This window comes from Aulonocara stuartgranti, assembly GCF_965226115.1.
Source record: "Aulonocara stuartgranti genome assembly, chromosome: 3".
Classification (NCBI taxonomy): Eukaryota; Metazoa; Chordata; class Actinopteri; order Cichliformes; family Cichlidae; genus Aulonocara; species Aulonocara stuartgranti.
The window spans coordinates 34,282,756-34,310,239 of record NC_138941.1 but is presented as its reverse complement, the minus strand read 5'-3'; the positions used below and the strand labels follow the sequence as shown (position 1 = coordinate 34,310,239).

The following is a 27,484-nucleotide window of genomic DNA, read 5'->3' as shown; positions in this document are numbered from 1 at the left end:
ACACAGGATCATTCAGTTGCAGAGAAATCGACTTTTTCATATTGCGAGTAACCATTTTACACCAATTCCTAATATTGAAAAATAATTGCTTATTGCAGGTTAAAAGGTTCCTCCTCATAATAGCAGCAGAATACTCCCACGTTACAGCCCCGTCGCTCCTAATTAGAGGTTGAAATATGCTAATTAACGCTGCTGACAAATGCCAAGAGGACAAAAACTATTTTCTCAGATATGGCAATATAGTTAAGTGCTTTTTAAGCACTACCCTTCGTAGCAGTCAGACTGGCTAGAAATTTAACAGCCGTCTTTGTACGGAATCCAAAACTTAGCATCATGTTGGTTGAGAGTTGAAGTAGATCAACTTTCAGAATAGTAAAATAGTGCACAATGCATAACATCCCAACCAAGGAGAAACCTGCATTTATCTTCGTTCTTGTGTGTTTTTCTAATACCTTTGCATTTATGTAATATTGGCATTAAATAAGAAGAAACTTATTTAATGCCAGGACCTCTGGGCTGTTGCAGAAGAAAGTCAAGCAACTTGCACAAGTTGTTTAGTGTCGGCAGTAATAGATGGAGACTGAAAGTGATTATTTTTAGCACTAGGAAGTTGAAACATGAAGAAAACCAGAAAACCAACAGCTATGAGAGAGACTAAAGGGAAGAAGGGTAGAGTAGTTTTTGGCTGCTTTGAAAACCCTGAGTATAGGAGAAACAGGAGTGTGTGTGTGTATGTGCACAGTGTGCTTTTTGCTCAATCATTAAATGAATGAAACAACAGAAAGAAATCGAACCATTAACTTAAACTGTTGTCACATCCTTCCATAACAATCTGCTGAGTCGTATTTGTATGCTGGAACTTAAAAGACTTTAATATAAAATTCACTTCATGGCAAGTATTCATTTCATGGGTGACCAGTTCTGTGCCTTGCGGAACCCCAAAGACAAAAATGAGTCCCAGGCTCATTAAACGTGTATTAAAAGTCCTGGTATTTTTATGGATTAGCAAACATTAGCAAAGGCGCTTTATGTGTTTTTGATATAAAGGGAAAAGAGAGAAGGTCCTCTTTCAAAGCAAGAGTGATTAGGCACTAACAGATTCTGTGTCAGTGTTGAGGGTTTTTTGTGCTGTGCGTGTGCTGCTGGTGGAAGGTCGATGGCTCCTTTGTGCGTCTCACTGTCCGTTGTGTGTTTACCGTCTCCACAGATGAAAAGCAGCTCCACACAAAGAGTGAAGGATCTGATGTCAGCCCTGCCACGGATCAGCTAACAGAAGACAAACATGGTAGGAGGCTGAGATGCTTTTTCCGTGTGCTTTAGCAGTGATATTGGGCCCAAATCTGACAGATAAGGGCTTCTATTGACAGGACCGCACCGACTAGCAGCACACAATGTGAGGACATGCTGAGACGGCTGCTGTTGCTAGGTTCAGACATTTAAATGGTAGCAGATAAGGGTTTATTTGATCTTCCACGACACATTTTCAAGTACTTTGCTTATACTTGGAAGTTTATGGTGCAGTGCCACCTGTGAATGGCTTATGACAACACCGTCTTAATTTTTGTGTGTTATTGCATAACATATTGTGTTTTTGAAGAACCGAGCTTAACACCTTTTGAAGAGGAGGAGTTAATGAAGAAGTGGCAGGAAATTCTGGGCCCAAGTAATGAAGTTGTGGTAAGTTTACTGTTTAGATTCATAGCAGATATTGTAAAAAATAACAGTGACCTGGGTCATCAAACAAAAGGGTCTGAATCATTGACAGACTTCACATAAAGAGATGTGATTTACTGTTACCCTGACAGGTGGCTCAGGTGGAGAAGTTTACCGAGAACAGCGGTCTGGGCATCAGTCTAGAAGCCAACAGCGGACATCATTACATCCGATCTGTCCTTCCTGAGGGACCGGTCGGTCGCTGTGGCAAGCTGTTCAGTGGAGATGAGCTTCTTGAGGTATAATACTCGAAAATTACATTTGTTATTAGTATTTACAGAAGGTTGGTTGGTTGGTTCATGGAGCTCAGTTTTAGTGCAGTACATATTGTCATACAGCAACTCTGGAAGTACTTACATTGATTATAATGGTCTTTGTGGTGTTTCCTTTGTAGTTATAACACAGTGCCTGACAACTGCTGTATATGCCAATAAGGCATGTATGGGCTTCACTTATTAGGAATGATTCCTACCTAAAAATTCACCAACAGAGGATAAGCTTCTGATACAACTTCACCTAATTCAAGGATACTTGGGGAAGAGGGTGAAGTCTGAGGAGGTTACGCTCCATATATTTCCCCAAATATAGTTCCCCCAAAGAAAGTAATAAAAATCACTCCACATAGAGCTGAAAGCTGGATTAATCAGTGGTGTATCAGCTGTTTAAGTATGTTTCCAAATGAGTTATTTGGAGTTATGGTAAATAAATTCCTGGTTTTACATTTGTTTTTGCTACTTTTAGGTCTTTGTTTTTTATTCATGGCTTGCCTTTTAGCTGTTCCGGTTTATTCTCACCACTCTCATTTCCATCTCTGGCAGGAGGCCGTTTCAGTACAAAGGTCTAAAAACCTCCTGTTTTCTGCAAGAGTGGCGCCAACCTGCAGATTAATGCTAATGTTGCTATGTTGCTCCCTTTCTGCTGGGCAACTGTTGCCACAATAACTTAAGTCAGTGGTTTGCAAACTGTGCAGCGTAGTAGGCTACTGGGAAAATATGGGGTGAATCAATGTTAAATGAATCTGATTTAGCTGGAGAAAATAAACAGGGATTTGCTACTGCAGCTGTGTTAAGCTTTTTTAAAATGAACTGGATTCTTTCGTATGGTTAATGATCCCTTCTCTCTTTTTGAGGAGGGTTGAGGTGCCAAAATAAGTTTGAGAACTGCAAACGTAGGTTGAAAAGGTGTCAGTACTGAGTTTACAACTTTTTCCACTTCCCACACATAAATAAAATAAATAAGTAAATAAATAAATATAAGAAGTGCTTCTTGGGATTACTAAAACTATTCTTTGGCATTTTGCCTTTTTTTTTTAGGAGGAATAGTAAGAAAATGTCCACAAAGATCTGCAGCAGAGATCCGTTTAGCTAAGGCTCAGCTGCTGAGAGGCACTTTATCCCACGTGACATGTACTGTAACCACTTGGTCCTGATTTTAAATTCATATTATGATTAGTTTTAAGTTTTAACCTTTCCTTTCTTAGGTCAATGGCATTTCCTTGATTGGTGAGAGCCACAAAGAAGTAGTGAGAATCTTGAAGGAGCTTCCGCTCCACGTGTACGTGACATGCTGCAGGCCGGCCCCCGACCTTCAGCCTGAGGTGGATGCTGAGCAGAGAGAATCAGAGGCTTTGTCCACAACATCGAAATTGAAGGTACCTGCACTCATGATGCTGCAGTCCGTTTAATACTTAATACTACAAAAAACATCCAAGTAAAAGGGTACAAACTTGCAGTCTGCACTTACAGGACACTTTATTAGGTACACCTAGCTAGTACTGGGTTGGACCTCCTTTTGCCTGCAGAGCTGCTTTATTTCTTCATGGCACAGATTCAACAAGGTTCTGATGCTCTGTTTGAACAGCACATCGTGTTGACCCTGTCCACATACCTAAATGCATTGAGTTTCTGCCATGTGATTGGCTGGTTAGATATCTGTGTTAACACTCAGATAATCAGTTGTCCGGTGTATATTACTAAGAAAGTACTGTTGCAGACGATGCATATGCAGGCCTCCTTTTGAAAGCATTACCACATCATAGAATATGTTTTCCTGCCTGTGCATATAAAGCAATTTGAGAATGATGCTCTTTAAGTCTTCCTTCTCTGTTCTAACCCATCAACCATTATTAGCTTGCTGTCAATTGCTCTATCGGGTTTCCACACTGCCATCCATGATGGATTAAGACTTAGTGATAAGCAGGGAAGGCTGAGTGTTTATTAAGACCAATTCTAGCAATACCTCAGCAGTAGCCAGCAACATTTGCTAGAGATATGAGACATCAAAAGCAGCTTTCCTTTGGGTAAGGGGGTTTTCATCTCTCTCGCCTTATCTGTGATAATGTACTAAGGCCCGAGCATCCCAAAGATATTTCCCTTTCATCTGCTGCCAGAAACCTGAGCCAGAAACAGAACTAGAGGGGAGCAGCCTATGGGTTGAGAGTCAAAGCGACGAAGGCATGGGGTTACATAGTGATTTTGGGTTTTTCCTTTCTGTGCAGAATCAAATAGACCTCAGCGGTGTAGTGGTTGCTGAACACCCAGAGGTGAATACAATAGCGGCGACACAGGGCAACGTGAGCGAGGAGGCGATAGGATCCCCTTTGGCTATGTGGGAGTTGGAGATCCAGAATATCGAGCTCGAAAAAGGAGAAGGGGGATTGGGATTCAGCATTTTGGATTACCAGGTGGGATTATGTTCTAGGGTTTAATGGAAATGTAACAAATATCAATATTCAGGTAACAGATCCTTTTTTAACATGTTTAGATGATGAGTTTTTTTCTTTAGTTTTTTAAACGTGTCTACATTGTGCGTATTTCTGTATTATAGGATATTTAAATGTGGCCATATTCACAATATGGGCTACTTTTATTAGATGGAAAAAGCTCGGTGGTGTGTGTGTGTCTGAGTGTGTATTCATATCTTTGTGGAGGCCAAAAATTGGAAGTTTATTTGTGGGGACCAGGATTATGGTCGCCTCAAGTTTGAAGGCATTTTTGAGACTCAAAATGTGGTTTCAGTGACAATATGTTAGGTTTAGGCTAAGGGTTAGGCATTCATTTTTCATGGTTAGGGTTGGGGTAAAGGGCTAGAGAAAGCATTATGTCAATTAGATGTCCCCACAAGAAATGAATACCCCACGTGTGTGTGTGGGAGTGGTTAAGAAAATGACCTGAATTCGATGTGATCTCCATATGAGGCTGTGATAATTTACTCATTGACTTGTGCTGGCTTAACATCACCACAGGACCCACTGGACCCGGCCAAAACGGTGATTGTGATTCGCTCTCTGGTTCCCAATGGTGTCGCAGAGAAGGATGGCAGGCTGTTGCCAGGAGACCGACTCATGTACGTTAACAGCAGCAACCTGGAGAACGCCAGCCTGGAGGATGCCGTCCAGGCCCTTAAGGGGGCCAAGCTCGGCAAGGTCCAGATCGGAGTCGCCAAACCACTGCCTGTAAGAATTGTTATTAGAAAGCATTTGCTTTTCCCCCCTCTACTTTAAATCGCTTTGAAAATCAAAGTTCAAATGTGTTTTGCGTGATTGTAGTATTAAGTGTACGTGTACCTGTCAGAGTTACTGAGATTTACTCTGTGCTTTTGTGAATTTTCTGCAGTATTTGTCAGGGATCTGTCCCTCTACGTATGCAGGGTTTTAAATCCAGCAGTCCATATATCACACAAGTTAGTCTCCAGTCATGACAGCTCAGCTTACAAGGGCTTGAATTTTTCATGCAGGAGACAGTGTGGAGGTAGGCTGCATGGTTTAGCATTCCACCCACTATTCTTTCAGGGGAGGTGACCAGCCTAAAATGCCCTGGACCCTTTGTTTTATATTATTATGTTATCGAATTCTCCAGTAGCACATCCCCTCTTGTACATTTAAACATACAAGGGCACCTGTCAAGATATTAGGTCCGTCCAACGGCATATTCATTGCTCCAGGCAGCTGTGCTCCTTGTACAGGATGTTTCTCTCCCTGCAAAAACAGCTTGCATTCTTTCAGCTGTAGAGCCGCAGTTCTCTTGTATTGAATCTGTCGTTGGATTACTCAGCGAGACCTCTGGGCTGCCAGGGTTAGCTGGATTACAGAGCTGCTGGAAGCCTCTGTGGAGTTATCCTGCTCTGCTGCAGGACGTGGAATGGACTTCTGAGAAGTATTTTGTTGTGTTGCCTCTCAAAATTGAGTCTTACTAGTGTAATCCTGCAATATGCCATCTTGGTTTTCATACATTTCTAGGGTGCACGCTACTCACAGTAAATTGCAAAAGTTCTTTTGCTTTCCATAGAATGCATGTAAAAAACATGAAATTCAGAACGTCGAGATGATTGAACTCTATAGTTAAATAACAGCATCCTCAAAAATGTAACATCGCTTTCCATCATCATTCCATGTTAATTTATTTGCTCTAGGTTTTGGTTAATGTAGTGTAATTCCATAAAGCCGGGGACACTGAAAGAATTTCTCCACTTTCTTAGGGAATATGTGGATATTCCCACTCTCCACACCCATATGGTGAGCAGGAAATAACTTCATCACCCACCATCCAATCATTTGACTTCAACAGTATTTTGGTTGAAGAAGGAGAGGAAGAAGGACTGACTGAGGGCATCCTTTACCGAGCAGAGCCTGCATTGGTTAGTTAGCTTCTGGGAAAACTGAAAAAAATCAATCAATCAATCACAGCTCATGAAAAGGGAAACACAACTTATACTTTTGCTTCCTTCTCGTAATTTTGAAGCGTACCATGCTTGTAATCATGCAACAGTTAGCTTATATGAATGGTATTCTAATAAATACACGCAGTCGATTGAGGGTTTTATTGTTAAGGCTTCATTAGCTGTAGCTACATCAATTCTGATTGACTTGCATTACATTCCTACAATAGCATGATTAGTGATTCTTCCTAAGTGTCCCAGCTATTTGTATTTTGATCCATTACGGCAGATTGATACCAGTGATGCAGACCTGCCTGATGAAAAGATGTTAGGTCATTCTTACTCCGGGATCGAGGACGACACTTTCCAAGCTTCCATGATCGCTCTCCATGGTAGCACCTGTAGCACAGACCTGGATTACCTACACTCATCCACACCTAAGGTAAGGACCTTTATTTATAAAATGTAACTGAAATGAGAAGCACAGCTTGATATTGTTTTCCTCATTTCATTAAATGTTACCGCACCATCTCGTGCCCTTTGTCACAATGAGCTTTACAGCATGTAGTCATTATTCTTTGGGGTTTTTTGCTATGGAGGGCCAAAATGTCATGAGACATGTTTTCTGTTCTTTGTTAGGGCAGTAACTACATTACTGAACTCGGTGTTATAGCCACAGCCCCAAGAACTGAAACTCTCCAAATGGATATTAAATTATAAGGAAAATAACCCCGCAAAAAAAGAGTAAGGAGCAGACAAACTATTTTCCTAAGGGTATCTGTGTGTTTCCAGTTTTCCCAAAGGCCACAGCCGACCTTATTTGTAGGGCCTCGCTGCGTAATTTATCGTATAATAGGGCGGCCCAGAGGGACGAACGTGGGGCAGGACGACTCGTGGCAATTTATAGTACTGGGGGATTTCACAAAATACATTTCAGCTGTTTGTACCAAGCCCGACAGCTCAGCCTCAGCGTGATCATGTGCTCCAGAGGAAAGCAACAAGTCTCTTGATAAATTTACATCAGTGACCGTAAGAAATGCACCAGCTTTTCCGGACTGTGAGGCTGGATGTTTTTTTTAACCTTTCACTCCGTGCCTGTTTCCTGAACAACAATGTAACTGAACACCACATTGTAACTCGCCTCAAGAATGTCTCTGCCTATAAGTTAGTGAGTTCTCTGTTTACCTGACTATCAGCTTGTTCGTTTGGATGGGGAATGATTTGTAACTTTAATTAGAAAATTGGGACATTCTGCATTCATTTTCTTCAGCATATATCTTATCTCTTTGGCACGTGTTGGTTACAAGTAACGCGTTACTGTAATCTGATTACTTTTTTCAAGTAACGAGTAAAGTAAGGGATTACTATTGCAAAAACGGTAATTAGATTACAGTTACTTTCCCGTAGGAACGCTGCGTTACTGCGTTACTAAAACCGTGATTTTTTGCGAGAATGTCTCACGACAGTGACGTAAGCGAGTGCGCCGTTAGTGACAACAGCTGTGTGCAGATCAACAGTGGATCACATATCGATTGTGGGAGAGAGTATGAGCGTGCAGCGTTTAAAGCGTGGAAGTACTGACCTTACTTTGAGTTTGATTCCATAAAAAGTGACAAAAACATTAGCGTCCATCTTGCGTGGGAAGAAAACTTCTTTTTACAGCGAAAAAAACCCCTAAACTTCCAAGCAAGCACCGAGTGCGCAACGATGTAATGGGAAACTCACAGAGAAACTCGCGGATTCTTCCACTGACCGCGGCACACCTGCACCAGTGTAAACCTCCGCCTACCGCAGTCCTGCTTTACAGGTGAAAATAGAGCAACAGGACCGCTGAGTCTTTGACTTTATTTATTTTCTGCTGTGTTTTACTTGCATCTATTTGAAAGAGTGAGTGTAAACACAAAAAATATTTTATTTTATGTGCTGGAATGTGCAGAAAATAGGTTTAAATGTTAAACTAATTTATTCAAGTCAGAGAATTTTGCATATAATTAAATTTTTGCTTGATGCATAAAGTTAAAAGATTAAAACTAATAAAACAAGTTAAAAAAAGAGACTTTTCCATTTGATTACATTTTGTATGATGGATTATGTAGAAAAAGTAGAATTGGGCTGAAAGATCTATCGCTTTATCACCTCTTCAGGTTGTAAATCGTGTTTTAAAAAAGTAACTAAGTAATTAATTACTTTTGAAAATAAGTAATCAGTAAAGTAATGGGATTACTTTTTTGGGGAAGTGATCAGTAATTAGTTACTGATTACTTTTTTCAAGTAACTTGACCAACACTGTTAACGACATCAGGTGAACTAGAGGGGCAACAATGAGACAACCTCCACAACAGGAATGCTTTTGCATTTGATTAGGGTCAGTGTCACAAGAGCTAGCATGAGGCAATACCTGGACCCTACAGAGGTTGCACAGGTAGTTCAACTCATCCAGGGTGGCACATCAATATGTGCCACTGTCTCCCAGCACAGAGCATGGAGTAGATTTCAGGAGACAGGTAGTTTCTCTAGGAGAGAATTGATACCATTGATTGCTCCCCATGCTTGCCCGACCTAAATCAAAAGAACACCTCTGGGACATTATGTTTCTGCCCATCCAGCAGAAACATAATGGTTGCAGGTTGCATCTCAGGAGCTTGTCCAGGAGCTCAGTGATGCCCTGGTCCAGACCTGGAACCATCCATCGTCTCATTTGGAGCCATACAAGCACATGAGGGTCATACTGAGTACCATTTGGAGTTGGAGTGCAATGAAATTTCAGCCAAATGGACTCGCCTGCCGCATCATTATTTGACGTTGATTTTCAGAGTCTCTTTGATTTCTTCCCTCTGTAGTTGATCATTTTCATTTCCATCAAACGAGGTGGAATCCTTTCATCCCTAACACATTATCCAGTCCAAATCAGTGTAGCTATCCAGCAGGTTTCCCCACATAGATCTCATGTGTTTTCAAAGTGTTCCTGTGCATTTTTTGAGCAGTATATTTATAAATTTGAAACAGTTTGGTCCTGTCTATTCTGACTGAGGTGTGTATATAGTGATTCTTACTGAACTATTAGTTTGTAGTACTGCTTTGCATGCCAAAAAATTACTTATTTAATATTTTGTACATCCATGAGGGGGTTCTGACCTCAAGCTTTGAAACAACTGGTGTAATAAATGACCCCTAATAATAACAACAGTTTAATCCCTAACTTTGGAAGCTGCCTTTAGTAAAACCATCTCACTTTCCTCCATTTGTCAAAGCCCAGTTCAGTGCTGTCTTATTTCAAATTACACTTCATATTTCCTGTTTTAAGTACATATCTATATACTGAGACTCTCATGTTTTATATATTTGCACATTTGCATTTTTTTTTACTTCTGTTCAGACTCCCAGAAGGATTTTTTGCTGAGAACCATTACTATTCAGCCTGGTTCTAATAAAGTCTTAAACGCTGTTATAATAAAACTGCATAATGCACTCGGCTCTCAAGATCTTCAGTAATTTATGCCACTTTCTACTGGCCTCCGATGGCTTTTCTGTGGCTCATTACAAGGAGGGCACGGCAGCGATGGAGGGAGATGAATTGTCCCTGTTGGGCAGTTGTCTAACTAACAGAGTGGGAATGTTCACTCAATCTGCTCTACTTTGTTTTACTCCAGCTTACAGCCCGACTGAACTTGCTGGAGGAGCATCCCTGCTTTGCAGACAATAGTCAAGTCTTCTCTCCGGAGGAGTCGGCCTCTTACGCTCCTCCGAGTCTGACCAGCCACATCCCGGCTTTTAATGCTATTCTGAGCAGCTCCGACCAGTACCTGGGACAGCTCCCGAGCAAAGAAGACCCAGAGGACGGCACAAATTCATACAGCCCGTTTGCTGAAATTGGGAGCAGATCGAATGTGCTGGAGGAACCTGTGGAGAGCCTTAACTATCAGAAGGAGCCTGCTATCTCTTTCGGAGAGATTGTAGACATAAGAGTTTTGATGAAGGTAAGAATTTAACAAGTCTAAATTTTTGCTCGCGATAAGATCAGGAGATAAGATTAAAATGGATATTCTATGCTGTGCACATGTGACAAGGTGCGTTATAACAGCGAGGAAATAATCCTCCATCATTTCTTTTTTAAAGTCTCTCCACTCAGAGGCTGCCTTCAAACGCGAGATAAAAAAGGTTCTAAGCTGATTTGTTTAAAATGATTTTCACAGTCAAATCGCTGCCTTTTTCTCCAGAGACCCTGCTTTGTTTTGGAATCCGGCCTTATTAATATATTTATTTACTGTCATGACTAAGTGTGCTGAATTATCACCTTAAAGGACGAGGAGGCTGGTGCGAAAGAATCTGCAGAAGACGGAGACAAAGCAACGTTGACCTCAGGGAGCAATTTTGAAAGGACTATCACAGTCGTCAAGGGCAACTCCAGCCTGGGTTTGTGCTCATTTCTTTACAATCGTTAATTTGTTCTTTTTATTTGTTTTCTTCTCATTTTCCACAGAAGTGTTAATGAGGTTTCAGGATTGAAAGGTGCATTTGGCCTTTACTTTTATCTCCTGTTTTCTAAATCCAGTTTTATGGAAAAATGATAGAAGCAATTTTTGACTGTTTTCCACTCAGAAAGTCTAATCCCATCGCCATACTCATTATTTGCATTTCAAAACCTGCCCAAGGGGCTGCTACTGGCTCCAAGAATATTAAGTATGAACTTCTAAAACAAATAGGTGTTATGAAGTTACAGTTTAAAATCTTCAATTCCTCAATGAAAATCGTCTCTTATTTTGCTCGTTTGTGCTCTTTCAAGGTTTTTATTGGGTGGAGAATATTCGGCATATTTTGCTCTCAATTTGCAGCTTACTTAGACCGAATTCATTCTTAAATAGAGCACACTAATCGTGTTTTTAAACAGTTTGTAAATGAACTCTCACACATCAAGCTGTTGCAAAAGGGAGTTTAAAATGTAGTCGAAGGCTTTAGCCGGAGTGTCTCCCATCTGGATAAAAAGAATGATGGACAGTATGTGCAGATGAAGACGAGCCTCCAGAGATATTATGTCACACTCCATTGAGACAGATGTGAAAATTAAATTTATCAACATGTTGACAGTTTCTAGAATGAATGGATTTTCTTGTAGAAGAGAATCAAAAATATAGTCTAACTGTGTTCCTGAGGTAACTAAATGTTGGGATATTTTCTCTCACTGATGTTTTACAGAGCCAAGAGTAGGCACAGTATAAAAACACAAAGTGTAAAAATGGCTCAGAGTGTGCCAAGAAAATATCCCCACACCATTAAACCACAAAAAAGGCCGATACAAGGCAACATGCATCCATGCTTTCGTGTTCTTTATACTAAACTGTGACCCTACCATCCGAATGAGACTCCTTGGTGAGCTGGCGTGAACTGTAGCCTCCGTTTCCTTTTGTTAGCTAACAGGAGTGGCAGCTAATGGTGTGGTCTTCTGCCTCAAGGTCCGATGTGCTGTTGGTCTTGGTTATGATGAGTGGTAGTTTGAGTTACTGTTGCCTTTAGCTCAAAGCCATCTGGCCATTCTCCTCTGACCTCTGACATCAACAAGGCGTTTTCTTTGGATATTTTCCCTTGTTAAAGCTAGTTGTGTGGGAAAATCCCAGCAGATCAACAGTTTCTGAAATACTCAAGTCACTTAAATCACTTAAATCAAACAGCTGCTCATCTTCTTCAAAGGGATGACAGTGAGCGCCTTGAAAGACGGTTTGGGGATGTTGATCCGCAGCATAATCCACGGAGGATCCATTAGCCGGGATGGACGTCTCGGGGTTGGCGATCTCATCCTGGCTATCAACGGAGAGCCCACTGCCAACCTGACCAACGCCCAGGCCCGCGCCATGCTCAGGAGGCACTCTCTCATTGGGCCAGATATGGGGTAAAGGCTATAATCTATATACACGTTTATGCGAAACAATAGCATGCATTATGATTTCAATGAGACCATTATTGTGGCCAAAAATAACAGATTGCGGTTTGCAGTAATTCATTTGACTTAAATGTGAAGCTTATGCCTGTATCATTTTAAATTCAAGCGGTTAGTTTTCATTTAGCCCATATGCACATAATTAGTAATGTCTGGCATTACCGAGTGCATGAAATGATTATTAGCTCCTCTCAGCTATTTCTATGTAAGCCGCGTGGTAGAGTCCGTTTAAATGAGCCTATAAATGCAGAATACAGCAGGCTCAGTAGTTACTGACAGATTATTTTTTTAAAGAAATGAGCACTACTAAAGTTACACTGTTGGCCTGAAACCCTGCCCTGTGAAGGACTTGCCTTACAGGTAAATCGAATGTTGTATTTGACAAGTTCTGCTTGCTGAACTAAACTTGGCAGTTTGTTAGCTTCGGTGCATAAAAAAGCCAACTCTTCACATTCTAGATCTGCTTGTGCACCCGAGGACGATCTGTGCCCATTTTATGTGTGAGTATGACTAACTTCCATGCTGGTGGTCTTTCTGCAACAACAACAACAACAACAAACTCTCTTTCTTTCCATCTGCTGCCGACCTTCATGACAGTCTATTAGAGTTTTATCCAGACAGTTACTTACAGCAGAGTGCCAAAGCAACAGCGAAATATGACTATAGCTGCTAAAGATGCTGTTTTTAATGTCTGTCAGATACACCGAGTAGCATTTAAATAATAATACTGTGAAGCTGCGCACCAGCTTTAACAAATGTTTGAATTTTTATTCCTGTGACAACAGATCTGGATAAATCTTGATTGACTACCACTTTTTTTTTTAGCACCTAACCTGCTGTACGTCTTCTTCTTGCTTCCATTGTGACTAACATGTTTAAACACCATAACGCACTGTTTTTCCTGTTTTTCCCTCCACTCATCATTCCTTTATAAGCTCTGCCACGTCTCTCACCGCCTGTTGTGATGTTCTTAATGAACTGACTCATCCGTTTCATTATTTCATTCATTTTCCTCTGTCTGCATGCCATGTATTTTTAAAAAAAAAACACACACACAAATCAAAATCAACCCATCTGCTGAAGATCTGTTAGCTTCACTCAGATGTGCTAATGCGCCCCCGAGAATCAGCCTCACTCTGAATTGTTGTGAAACGTCAGTTTGTCAGCTTTCTTTTGTTTCATTTCCTAAAGGGAGTTTGTTTGTGTTAATAATAGAGCCATCAAATTTGTTCCACGTCGGTCACGCAGTAGGTGATGCAGGACTTCGAAAGCGTCTCAACCTCGTCACAGGGAAGTTTTTTGCAAATAGACTGAGGTCAGTTTTGCTGCAGTCTCGTTCGTGAAGTAAAATCTGATGCAGGGACAACGGCTTCTAAATGTAAATGAGCAGGTTTAAAAGTAGCTGTTTTGTTTAATGAAAAGGTGGCGGCGGGGGGTAGCTGTAAGGATTTGGTTCCAGTTTGCACTTGACTGCGTGTTCTCCTCTATTTTTGTTAAATTACTTTGTGCTTTTGCAATGAATGGGGGCATAATTGCCAATAACGGTGAGTAATAGGGTTTATAAATATGGAGGCCAGGTTGTTGTGTAGTTTGTGAATATCCACTCATTCATGTGTGTGTGTGCTTATGTTTATGTGTGTGGTGGGGGGGGTTCAGCATTACGTATGTCCCAGCTGAGTATCTGGAGGAGTACAAGGCCAGCCTGGAGCAGCCTAAAGACGACGTCTTCACTGACGCAGCTCCAGTGGCAGCTCCAGCGCTGAAGTACGTCCCCCTGCCACAGTGATACTTGTTATGCAATTTGCAGGCAAACCTAAAGGTGAACAGACAAATGTTTATATGCGGAGCCTCTTTTCTATTTTTAGAGAAATTCCCAACCTCCCCGAGCGCGAAGACGGAGAAGGAGAAGAAAGCGCATCTTATAACATCTGGAACCAACCGAGGAAGTGTGTGAACACAGACACATACACATGTGTACCTGACCTTTTGATTCAATTTTGTACACGTATCAAATGTCACAAGGTTTAAAGTGAAAACTCTTGCAATCCCTTATTGGTACCTTCCTCAGAGTGGAGCTTTTCCGAGAGCCGGGCAAGTCCCTGGGGATCAGTATCGTCGGTGGCCGAGGGATGGGCAGCCGGCTGAGCTCTGGAGAGGTGATGCGGGGCATTTTTATCAAGCACATCCTGGAGGACAGTCCTGCTGGACAGAACGGGACTCTGAAGACTGGGGATCGAATTGTAGAGGTAAAGGGACTTTTTGTGTCACAGAACAATCGATGTAATTTATTCGTTTGGACTAAAGTGCTCAAATGTTTGAAATAAATGGCTAGAATTTTTTTTTTTATGCTTCCTTCAGGTGGACGGAGTAAACCTAAGAGATGCTAGTCATGAGGAGGCAGTGGAGGCCATACGGAGGGCAGGGAACCCTGTCTCCTTCCTGGTCCAGAGTATTATCCAGAGGCCCAGGGTAAGTCTGTATATTAGCGTCTGCTTCCCAGTAACTACCTCGTAATGTAAAGGTCACAATATCCTCACTCTGCAGCTTCTTTTTTGTTACCTCGTGTAAAACTTTTGTGTTTCAGCACAGGCCGTTTAGGGCACTTTCAAAAAGCTAACAGGTACCGTATACGACCCCTTTATTGTCCTGGGTTGTCTGTACGTTGAAAGTAAATGTGAACTCTTTTATGGAGCGACAGCAAACCCTGCCTGGCATATTAAATGTATTAGCGTGTTTTAACCTTTAAGAGCAGCGCTGAAACAGTGTATCAACAACACCGTTTGTTGCTTGAAAGTGCCCTCAGGCCTTTAAAGCATGACTAAATCGTTTCCTGCTGAGGCTGCTACTGGCGTGGCTCCAGTGTCAGATCTCCCTGCTTTCATCACCTTTCACACATTAGGAGATAGTCCCTCATGCTTTCCTAAACATTCTGGTTACTCATTAAGCATACAACAAACCATAATCTTATGTAAAACAGGGGAAGGACACGAGGAGGTCAAGAATGATATTAAAGCTGCTATGATCAGTGTTTTTGGAACAATGGCATAAGGGCCATTGACCGAACCTGACTTTGCAGTTCCCCTGAGCTCTGCGTGGATTTGTAGCATCATTTGATTTATTCTTTTGGTTTTCCAAACAGTAACTGTAGTATTTTGGGTAAGAGGTTCTCGGCCTTGTTGTCTTATTATTTTTGATATGTTTTTTAGCAGTTAGCTCGACAGTACTAAAGTTATTATCTAAAAAGTTAACACTGTTTAGAATAAACCTTTTAGCTTTTAGTTGCTAAAAGCTAGCTAACTGTCATGGTTGTTAGCTAAAGAAATACTGAAATACAGTGTGCACTTGATACTAGCATGAGCTAGGCTAACAAAAACATTAGCAGGCTAATTCAGTAGCCTGCTAATATTTAATTGTTTAATGTTTAATTAGTGGCTGATTGTAACTTCAAAACAATACAATAAAAAAGAGACACGTAATTAGTTACCTTTTAACTATATGTCTTATTTGGTCAAAGTTACAGTACTGTGCAAAAGTCTTGAGCTTTTTTTATTAAAGACTTAAAAAACTGACCTTCAGAATCTTCAGACTTTTTTTACGTGTTAAGCGACTTAACTTTGACCTATGAATTATTCAAATTAAAGACAAAGTAAGTAAAGGAAAGAACTGATGTTGTATCTACACGTGACAGACAACCTAGCAAATACAAATATAAATTCTTTATACTTTACACACGTTGTTACAAGCAGTCTGTCACAAAAACATACATTTTTAACAAAAAATGCTAAAAGCGTCTTTTGATACCCAACGAGATATTAACTGAAAGCTTGGCATATCTCAGCGTGTTGTGCAGTTTGTCCATTTTTTAGGAAACTTGAAAAGTGAAGAACTAAAGAAATACAAGGACAAAGCTACCTGTGTCTGAAAGTGTCTGAAAGTCAGCTTTTAAGAAGTAGGAAAAAATTAGGAAAAAACCTGAGAGATGCATCTGACCATTCACTTGATCCATCTACTGTTCACTGATGCCTCATCAGAAATGGTGTCAGTAGACGGGTGGCTGTCAATAATTCAAGGGAAACTGGGAGAAAAGGCTGAGTGTAATGCCAAATTACACAATCAGTGGCAACAGCGCAAATTTGAAGTTCTCAGTACAAATCATCTTAAATAAATAAATGGAGGAGGTCAAGAGAGAAGGACAACAGTATCTACAGGCATCTGTAAAACACACAGTGGAGACTCTGTCATGGCTTCGGGATAAATTTCAGTCAGTGGTGTGGGGATCTTGACAAAACTGATGGAATTATGACCGCAGAAAAGTACCATCAGATTTTGATCCACCATGCAATGCCATCTGGAAAGCATCTGCCTGAGAACAGCTTCATTTTTCAACAAGACAATGATTCTGGACACACTGCCAACGCAGTAAAAGCATACCTGGATTTAGAAACACACAATGAAACTCTATCAGTCATGAATTGGCCTCCCCAGAGATCAGACCTCAACATTATTGAAGCAGTGTGGGATCATCTTGAAAGAGAACAGAACAAACAGGCCGAAACATCCAAAGAAGAGCTTTGAATGTAATTCCTGATGATTACTTCAGGAAATGATTCACTCTGTTTACTCATTTTCTATTTTTGCTAGCAAAATGTAGGAAACATTTACACAGTACTGTATACCAAACTAGTTCTTTAAAGTACTCAGAACAGTTTTAAGTAGTTACTACAATATGAGCTGCCTCAACCTACATCTCTGTTCCTCTACATGGCGTTCTCAGCCTGAGTCAGTTTATTGCCCAGTTTCATCGCCCGCAGTAAAGAAACTCACCACCGCTTTCACACACATGCCACCTCGCACATGTCAGGTAATCTGTCTTTCTCTTTTTGTCTCCCTCATTTTTATTGCTTAAGCTATCCATCACACTTTATCTTAGTTGCATTATCTGCACTCCCTACTCTTTCCCTTTGTCTCTCAGACTGGTGGCTGAGTCTTTCTTTTTATGTCCGTCTTTGACTTTGAAATAAACACGATGTGCGCATTAATGGAAATAAAGCAGAATTCTAAATTCCCTCCAGGAGAAAAAGAACTGAATCATTTGTTTAATGTCAGCGACCCCAAATGCTGCTTTTAACCAAGCGCTAAAATCAATGTGGCCACTATTTTAGACACATCTGTGCTGAAGGTGAGCTTTGGTGACATTTATTGCACATGCACACTAGATTCTAACCACGGGGCTTATTAAAATTTAATTGATACCTCATATAAAGATGGTCATTATCAACTCTACAATATCAGGGTTGCCAGCTTTTTGTGGGAATAGCACAGCTGGCACTTTTTATCTTTATATCAGCCGAAAAATCTTTTGTGCTGTATTGTAGGGCATACTGATAGACGAACGTCAGCCACCGCCTTTTTAGTTTTGTCTTGTTTTGAGCTCTCGAGTTAAGGATTTTGGTCCTCTTTGGCCATTTCTTTTATAAAATCGGGGTGATATGCATTTAAGAACTGAGGATATATTACCACACCCATATATCTGTGTATTTTACTCTAAATGGGCCAACATTGTGTTGTATTACGCTAGCAATTAAGTATAAACCCATCACTAAAATAGGTACTGCACTATTAAATCCAATGCACAGGGAGGTCATTTCATCATAGACTTCTAAACAACTGGACTGCTTTCGATAGCCAGAGATGTCGCCCCCTGTTGGCCATTAAAAAGAATACATTAGGCTGCCTCCATTTTTGTATACAGTCTATGCTAAAAACATATAAAACCTAGACGGAAAAAAAAGTCTGCACGTAAAAAGCCGAGGGCATATTGAAGGCATAAAAACATTTTCGTTTTAGTTTTTCATCCAGTTGCTTTTTCGTTTTCTTATTAGTTTAATTATTAAAAAGGTTGCAGCCGTGTATATATATTTTTCCTCAGAAATGGCCTTAAATATAAACTAGCCGATGAATAATTAAGTTGTCGCCATTGCTGTTAATGTGTTCAGGAACACATCCAGTGATACAAGGAGACATTATTAGCAAGGCTCATTAGTCAAACTTGCTGGAGAATCTGTTTAAATCGACCTCGTGGATGGTAATATATGTGGATTTGAGTTATGATGGGTGAAAGTCTGTATATATTTAAAAAATTAGATTTTTCCAGGGGATTTAAGTTGGCAACCCTGAAAGTATAAGAGAAAATAATAAGGGCATTAATTGTGGCTCTGCGGCTGCAGGAAGACGTTCTTCTAATTCACTCCAGAGTCACTGGGGTCAGCGCTGAGTGCGGCTAAAGTGAAATCCACGACAATAAACCGAATCATGAGATAAATACCATTTTTAATGGATGATATATCTGAGCAGTGGAGTCCGAGCAGTAGTAGCTGTTTTAAAATGCAGCCACCGAGGGCCACCTAAGAGAGCACAGTAACTACATCTGTGCTGTTTCCCTTGAAGTTTCAAATCACTCTGTTGTAAGCAGTGAATAATCTCAAGGTAGCCCGGAGGAGTCTTTGAAACATTTACGCTTTCAGAGAGCGAGAGGCTTTCTTCAGTTCCTCCATGTGAAGGAAATATCCGTCTTCGAGGAACCCGTTAGTTAAACGTTAATGATTTCAATCTCTCTCTGTCTCCTCAGTTACCTTTGATTAAATTTTGTCAGAAAGGCTCAGACATCATCTCTAATGTTTGTCAGCTTGTCGGTCTTGTGTTGCTTTTAGAAGCCACCCCTGCCCTTCCTTCAGCTAAATAGCCACAGCGGGTCGAGCCTTCGCTGCACTCGTCAAACCTCCCTGCCTCAGGTTAGAAACCTAGCCTGCGTCTGCTGTGTCTCCTCGCGTTTGTGTGGGCGTGTCTTTCGTTTGGACCTGCGTGCAACTTGATTGGACCTGTTCGACACGGATACTATTTTCCAACCTGTGCACGATGCCTGTTTTTAAATTTACCTCTGATAGCAGGTGTTTATATTCATTTTCTGTCTCTGTAACTTTGCTTTCTTTCCCATCTGTTGCACCCGCAGAAAGTGAAAACGATAGTTGAGGCTTTTACTGTAAGTGCTTTTTCTTCTTCTTCTCCTTTTCTTTTTAATTTTTCTCCTGTCATCAGCTTTGAAAGGCGATTTATTCAAATTATCCCTCCAACATCGTCCCGAGTGCCTCGTTGCCAATGTAAAAAAGACAACTTGATTAGACGGTCGGCAGTCAACACAAATACTGTTGTGTGAAGAATTATAAACTGCAAGTTTCTGGCAAACAAAGAAGAAAACATTTCAAGCTTGATCATTCAAGAAATCGTCGAGCTTGGACGGGCGCGCGGTGCTGGGCACGCTTTCCTCACTCGACACATCAGTGTTTTGGCATGTCCGAGTGTTTGTGTGCTTTCAGTTCTCGGCTTTGCCAAGCTTCAAGTTAGCAGAAGCAGTGAAAGTTTTGCCTTTATTTGAGAAATGCGGATTTCCAAAACAGATGGTTTATCATAACACAGCATACCGAGCACAGCTTTAGTCATTCCGAACACTTAAGACTTAGCGTGGACCCATGAATATTTATGGGATTACTGCCCGTGCGTCGCACCGCACTGTGATACAGTATCTTTCACTATCTGGTGACATTGAAGTGGATGTTATGAATTTGCTGTCCATACGTGACGTAAATTAATTTCAAAGTCCTTTTTTGTTGTTGCTATCTGGTGCAGAGTAGTGATTTACCTTCATGTCTGTCTTAAATGCAACAGTCATCGATAACAGACTCGAGTGAGGAGAGAGCTGCTGCAGCCGCAACAAGGGACAACAAGGACAAGGTTGGTACTTCTAATTACCGAGCACGCAGAGCGCCTATCAGTGTTGTTGTGTTTGTTGTCAGATTTCAGTAGGTGTCGCTCACGGCGTTAAAATAGATTCAGTAAAAAAAAAACAACTTTCACCATAAACTCGAGATATGTTGTCGACGCAACGCTGGCACACGCCTTTGACTTGACCTGTCAGAACGATGCTGTCTGTTAAAGTTGCCCTTTTTGTCTTCTCCGTAGGAAGGTGACAGTCACAGTAGACTTTTCCTCCGCCTCTCCCCAACTAACCCTTTCACTCCTACCCCGTTTAAGGTTCGTGGGTCTCTGTGTTGTGCTTTCCACCTTCCATTTCCGTGTATGCTTGCACGAATATGTCAGCGTGTCACACGGCAGCCCGTGAATCGGAGATGTCCTGACGTGCTATACATGCATATGCGTGGCCTAACGCCTCCACCATCCGACTTCCTGTGTGTGTGTTTCTTTTTGTGGAATCGTGAACATCTTTCTTCCTTTACTTTAGTTTTTGCCTTTTTTGCTTTTAGTCCGTTTTCGAAAGCGTAACAGAATCAAAACTCTGGTTTTAAATGGATGATTTTGAGTTTCGAGCATTATATTTAAGATCAACAATGACTGAAGTGATCAGAAGTCAGAGTTGTTACAGGTAAGTGCGCTTATGAATTACTGATGGGTGAATATTTTAAATTTAGAGATGATCATTAAATTAATAATTATATAGTAGAGATCAAAATTTACTGTAACACCAGTCGTCCACTTAAAAAAAAGAAAAGAATGTGCAGCGACCAAGCCCATCATCGGGAGAAGTAATCACAAGGCCACAGAGGGACACATCACATGGACGGTGAAGAAGAACTGTAGTGATGACAGCAAGGTTCAGTTTCGACGCGAGGTTTTATGTTCGGGGTCAAACGGGAGCAGAGGGGGGTCAGTTTGGAGGACGGGGCTTCATGGTTTGGTGCTTGAGTAATGTCTATGAGAAGCTTCTACGCCAACAGAGTCAGCCAAGACTTTCTATGGAGGCCGGTGCCTCTTGTCACCCCGTGAAACAGAAGCACTTGTTGAATGTGAGAGCATTAAAATAATGCATGATGGCTAGCCTGGAATCCTGATCCTGAACCTAGCTGTGGCTATGAAAGTCAAGCAGTGGCTAAACTGTGGACAAGACCAAGATCAAACCAGAGCAGTGTGGGAAATTGATAACAATCGTTGTGTTGTGTTAGTTAGTAGTGTTACAGTCATTTAGAGAAAAGGCCCCCCCCTACAAGAGACCTGCTGGTATACTGGCCCAGCGTATTAGCCAGTATTAGCTATTTGCTAACTCCATCGCTCTTGTTCATGGATTTTGTTACATTTATTAGAAGAAGCAGTGGCTTAAATACAGGACATTTAGGCATGTAAGGTGTTCTCTAATTTTGATCTCTGCTTTTCATTAAATTAAAAAGAAAAAGTAGCAAAAATACACATGTTGGTGTGAGCTGGAGTAGTGCTGCTATCCCAGTGGTGATCAGAGCTCATAGAATCAATAACTTCCAGCTAACGTACATGTAAAAGGAAACCAAGCATATGGCTTCTTGTTGATTGCATCGGCGCCTTCCTCTCGCTGTGAACCTGACAGCCAATTGATTTAAACATTAATGGAGAGATGAAACCTTCTTTATCTTCTTTACCTTTCACTCATCAACTGTTTTCTGCCTCCATCTGTGGCGCGACAGCTGGCGAAGCGTGAAGCGGCAAAGGCATCTCCCACCAGCGCTGTCCTCACCCTGCCAGTGGTGCCTCATGTGGGAGAGACTGATACAGACACGCTGACAGAGATTCCTGGCAGTCCTGCTGAGACTGCTGAGGAGAAAAAGGAGGAGGGGGAGGAGCCCGAGGACGAGTACGGATATAATTGGAGTGAGTTTAGTTTGTCTGGTTTTTATTGTGTTTTTTGCAGTAGGGTGTTTAATTTTGCAGTGAAATATCACAAGGTTGTAAATGTTTGATGTAAATGTAATCCTGCATCACATACAGCAGGAATATTTTAACCCAGTTTGTAGTGGGAGGAAGTAAAAATATATGCTTACATACTACACTATGTAGTAACAGCAAATGGCCACAAGAGGTCCTCCAAGTTACATGTCTGCCCATAAAGTCTCCTGCATGGCATAAACGTGCACTGATTCACATGCTTGAGCTGGTTGTGCCTCAGCAAAAACCTGAAGGACTCAGTGTCCCAATTAGGCCATTATCATCCTGCAGACACTCTGATGTCAACTGTAGGATGAACTCACTGCTCCAGAGAGAAAGATGGCGAGCAATCAGCATAAAGAACAGCCTCCAAACACCTGGGATTGTGGAGTATATGTGTATATGTGCCCTTGTGTGTGTGTGTGTGTGTGTGTGTGAGAGCGAGATAGACAGAGCCCATCCTGCAGGAATAAGATTGATGAGGTTGAGCCCGGGGAGGTGAGTTGTGGAGATTAGTACAGGACTGATGGTTCAACAGTGGCAGGGAGCCCAGAACAACAGGAGCCCACTGGTCTGAACAGTGGCTATCTAACACACCAGAGACAGGAGAGGTGGAGAGACAAAGAAAAGAGACTGGAACCAGAACAAAAGAGCCAAGATTGAGACAAAAATGGGAGAGGGTGAAGCTGAAATAGAAAATTCTGCTGACAAACTTCTACCTTTTACTTTTGGTTCCTCTGCAATTTACACATTTCAAATATCTGCTCTTCTTTCGGGAAACGTTACACGGAGCGATGGGGCTCGAGACCAGTCTGGCGCTATTTTACTTGTATTGTCAGCTTACATCTGTCTGCCGCGACTTCGCCTGCCTCTTTCAGAGAACATAATCCAGCGTTATGGCAGCCTCCCAGGTGTCCTCCACATGATTGAGCTGGAGAAAGGCAAAACAGGCCTGGGCCTCAGCCTGGCAGGGAACAGGGACCGCTCACGCATGAGCGTGTTCGTGGTGGGAATAGACCCCAGCGGGTCGGCCGGCAGGGACGGACGTATGGTTGTTGGGGATGAGCTGCTGGAGGTGAGATGCGTATAAAATTAGTTTCACTGTTCATTTGCTTTTTTTTTTTTTAAAAAAAAGTCTCAAATTCTGTAAATGCTTTTCTGAGCAATAAACTTTATGTTGTGCTACAGATCAACGGACAAGTTCTGTACGGCCACAGTCATCAGAACGCGTCCTCCATCATCAAGAGCGCTCCATCCAAAGTCAAAATCATCTTTGTCAGGTATCAACAGTTATTTTCATCACTATTAAAGCTCCTGTGAAACTATGCATGCAGTTATTGAGCCTCAGGAAAGTTATTGTAATGTTAGTGAAAAGCCAATAGATGGAGCTATTGTCATTCAACAGAAGGATGCAGCACAGGTTGAATATAATGGCCTCTGTTCTGTAATGCTTAATAACACAGTCTCTCACATGCACATACCAAACGTATACATGCATTCATAAAGTATAGTTTATCTTGAAATATTTTGTAATCAATAAATATTAATAAAAACTATATTAAACCCATCACACCAGCTGGCACTTGGCTGATGATTGTGAAGGTTTTCAGATTTAGTGGTACACTCACTAAAATATACAACATTTCTACAGCATACAGATGATATTTATTTAGATATTTATTTTATTTAGTTACCAAAAGAGATAAAGAGCAAAAGTTGAACGTTAGTGACAAATATAAATAACAGACTTCCAAAGTAAATCCATAAACTATATTTTAATTTAATATTTAGTAGAGATGGACCGATCCGATATTACGTATCGGTATCGGTCCGATACTGACCTAAATTACTGGATCGGATATCGGAGAAAAATAAAAAATGTAATCCGATCCATTAAATATCACGAAAGCACCTCACAAAACTTGCAACACGCCGTAACTCACCTCAGAACGTTAGCAGTCGGAGCAGTATGCATCACGTGATAGAGCAGCTGTGGCATGCCGGACCTGTCGGTGGTCTGGATAGCATGTGGAGCTTCGCTAGCAACCTGGCATTTCATCTCCGACAAAGTTATCCCCGAGAGAAGTAAAGCAAGTGTGTAAGTCCATCTCTGAATGTTTGTAAAGCATTCCCACGTTAAGCTTAACAAGCGACTGCCTCTCGCTCTCCGGCTGCTACTTCAATCATGAAACTGCTTAAATGATCAGCTGATCGGCTTTTCTGTCGCGAGTCCGTCTCTCTTGTTTGTTTTTGGCCCACTTTGCACCAGAAAGAGGAAACCAGCGGCTGAACAACAGCAGAACGTTTAAGCTTGATAAGCTGTTGTTAGAATTTATTTAATATTTCTTTCTACACCAGGATCTTTTTCTACGTAGCTGACGCTGGTAACTGTGCAGGGGCGGATCTAGCAAAGTTTAGCCAGGGGGGCCGATAGGGCATGAACAGGGAAAAGGGGGCACAAAGACATACTTTTCTTTCTTATTCTCATTTAAAATGTCGAGCTTTTAATAAATAATTATCTGACACCCAAAGTTTTAATTTGATGTAAAATGAATAGAAGTCAATTACTGTATATAGTGACTATTAAGTCTAATATATACCCTAGTAAGCTATAGTACTTTTTACTTTGGGAAGGTACCATCTGTGCAGTCTGCAATTTTGTTGAAGAAAGATGTTGAATCTATTTAATATTTCTTGAAAAATAATTGATTTCTGTGCATTTTTTTTTTCACACTGCATCAAATTAAGGTTGATTACGTCGATTAAGCATCATGAGGTGGCGCGTGAGGGGTGGTTCCTTATTTTTTATTTATTTATTTTTGTTGTTGCTGGGAGTTGGAACCCTATTAGTTAGGTTGCTTAATATTTACGCCAAGTACTCTTTAAAATACCAGAATAGGGAGGATGGTGTAGGTCTAAGTTTATTAGATTGATCAGTATTGCTGAACTATGAAATATTTTTTTTGTATACAGGTATAACAGAATAGCTTTAGTGTAGTTGTTGTTTTAAACTTGAGTATGAACTTGCAGACTTGCAAAATGCAGCAAGATATTTTAAAAAACAGTTTTGTTGATTAAAAAACACTATATTGGATTCATATCGGTATCGGCAGATATCCAAATTTATGATATCGGTATCGGTATCGGACATAAAAAAGTGGTATCGTGCCATCTCTAATATTTAGTGGTCAAAAAGTGTAAAATGTGCAAAATAGCTGGCTTAAAGCATGGCTAATACATCACACTGTTAGCTAGTAATATGGGCATAGACAGTCTAAGCTTGCCAGCTAAAAATATGAGATATACTTAGCTTGAATTATTAATAAAAACCAAAAAAAAACAATGAAAGTTATCAAACAAATGTGAATTAAAATAGTAGTTTATATTGTTAATTTAGATATCTACATGCAGACACGATGGAAAAATGTATTTGCGAGGAAATGCGTTTTAAATAGTTAGTTAAAAATATAGTGACAGTGACTGTAAATATAGCTGGAGTACGAAGCTAGAATTAGGGCTAAAGGGAGAAATGCAAATGTAGTGCAGTTCTTATCAGAGAGTGTATCCCTCCATAGTGTAGGGGTTGATGTCTAGCAAGCAAAAGCTGCCAGGATGCGATACCGATACCTTTGGGGCCTAGAAAGGCATCTACTGTAACAAAATCAAGTACGTAGATCTACGTGCTGTACTGACCCCTGCTTGTGAATAAGAGAGCAGCTACAGAGTTGAGATAGTTGACATGATGTTGTTAGGCTGTGTGAATATTTACTAAATAAAATCTACTTTTTGCATGTTAATCTAGAAGTTTTCACATTTTGGGAAACATAAAATAAAGATTAAGTATGTCTCCATTTACCCCATCTCCTCCTTAACGGGTGGGCCAATGAAACGGCACAAAACGTTGCAAATGCAGCGCTTATTAACATGAAAATTATTTCGATTTTTACATGTATTATGATTACTTTATCATCCCCCTGCGATTGCGATGTTACATTCTCCGTTTGTGTTGGCGTTATGTCTCAAATTCATCGTATGACACCAAAGGGTAGAATTACAAATTTGAAAAAGCACCGTGGAAGTTGAAAGTAGTCAAATGTAAAAGGTGTTGGTGCAGGAGTTGTTGAGTCGGTCAGCTTTGGGAGTCAAACAGATGTAGTTAGCATGTAATACGGATACATTAGCTCACATATCCCTACAGAGTTTGACGTATTTGACCTTTGACCTACTTTTGGCCCTCTTCCGGATCACAGTACTTAGCCTCCCACTTGACTCACATCCTTTTCCTGAAAGATACGCTGTGATCAGCTGGCGTAAATCACAGCTCTGCTGTCACAAAGCTGAGAAGCGACGATTTACGTGAGTTATGACTGTGTGAAACAGGAACACCGAAGCGCTCGACCAGATGGCGGTGGGACCAGTGAGGGAGCACGAGGGAGACGCTGTGGAGCCCCACGCTGAGGTACAACTCTGCTTATGGGCACGCATAGAAAACACACGATGCACACATGCAGAAGCCCTGGAACAGACACGACTCCTACAGCTACTACACAGCCACGTTGGTGCTTCGTAATGAGATTTTAAACGTGTAAACAGAACCATTACTTTTACATCTGGGCGTGTAATTTGGCTTTTAGTCTGTCTCGTGCTCGGCACGCATGCATGTGAAGTTTCTTTGTGTGGTCCCGTGCCTGTGTGTGACTCCCAGTAAAACAAACCACAAGCAGTGATGTAGACGCATCCGGCACTGTACTCCCACCAGCTAAAATTTAGCTGATTTATTTACTTCATGGTGTGCTCACTACTCCTGCTCCTTCACAGCCAGAAGAAGCTGCTGCTAATGGCGACGCCGATACTTCGAACTACGTTCATCACATCGTAAATCTGAAGGTGAGAGGCGCAGGATGACCCGCGGACATCGCAAAACACACAGCGTTACAGGCAGTAACGGGGAGAAAGTCTCAGGAACAGTGCGGTAATGAGGGAGGTGTATACTCTTACGCACACACACTAAATAAGCCAGCGGGGCACGTCAGAGACAGACAGATCGGGAGCACACCACTCAAGTTTGACAGGATGCCAAAACGCTGAGAAAAGACAGAAAATTTTGAGGGAAAAGAAGGTGAAGTAAACAAAACAGACGTTCCAATGGGAGTTAAAGGCTCGGTTCACTGAAATATTAAATAAGGAATGGATCCCGACTCCTTGTGGGGTCCACGTCCTAGCTCGCAGAAAGCAGGCAGTTTTCCAAAGGTCATTGTCTGATCCTCTGAGCAGCAGCGATAAAATTGCATCCAGTTGCACAACACGAGCGGAAGCAGAGATCTCAACATTAGACATCTCACCACCTCAACAAATAAAGGAAACTTTCTACAAGATCAGTTACAACACGGATCAAGTGGGAACATGCTTTTCAGGCAGATTCAGGTGAAGTTGGCCTTT

General features: G+C 41.3%; 1 protein-coding gene across 6 annotated transcripts in view; it reads left to right on the top strand.

Annotated features, from left to right (window-relative positions):
- The window catches only part of mpdz (multiple PDZ domain crumbs cell polarity complex component), a 50,799-nt gene that overhangs the window by 14,631 nt on the left and 8,684 nt on the right, over positions 1-27,484 (top strand). For 3 of the 6 annotated variants that reach the window (XM_082526255.1, XM_082526257.1, XM_082526256.1), the window contains exons 12-34: positions 1,208-1,285; positions 1,598-1,677; positions 1,806-1,952; positions 3,194-3,364; positions 4,211-4,396; positions 4,958-5,167; positions 6,190-6,348; positions 6,659-6,811; positions 10,020-10,346; positions 10,671-10,782; positions 12,055-12,253; positions 12,760-12,801; positions 13,958-14,065; positions 14,167-14,247; positions 14,370-14,547; positions 14,660-14,770; positions 20,024-20,089; positions 20,318-20,389; positions 21,808-21,991; positions 22,924-23,120; positions 23,234-23,325; positions 26,426-26,504; positions 26,864-26,932. In XM_082526255.1, coding sequence (XP_082382381.1) covers positions 1,208-1,285; positions 1,598-1,677; positions 1,806-1,952; positions 3,194-3,364; positions 4,211-4,396; positions 4,958-5,167; positions 6,190-6,348; positions 6,659-6,811; positions 10,020-10,346; positions 10,671-10,782; positions 12,055-12,253; positions 12,760-12,801; positions 13,958-14,065; positions 14,167-14,247; positions 14,370-14,547; positions 14,660-14,770; positions 20,024-20,089; positions 20,318-20,389; positions 21,808-21,991; positions 22,924-23,120; positions 23,234-23,325; positions 26,426-26,504; positions 26,864-26,932 — 3,101 coding nt within the window. The remainder of the gene's footprint in view (positions 1-1,207; positions 1,286-1,597; positions 1,678-1,805; positions 1,953-3,193; positions 3,365-4,210; positions 4,397-4,957; positions 5,168-6,189; positions 6,349-6,658; positions 6,812-10,019; positions 10,347-10,670; positions 10,783-12,054; positions 12,254-12,759; positions 12,802-13,957; positions 14,066-14,166; positions 14,248-14,369; positions 14,548-14,659; positions 14,771-20,023; positions 20,090-20,317; positions 20,390-21,807; positions 21,992-22,923; positions 23,121-23,233; positions 23,326-26,425; positions 26,505-26,863; positions 26,933-27,484) is intronic. The other 3 variants (XM_082526258.1, XM_082526260.1, XM_082526259.1) reach the window with 3 other exon arrangements.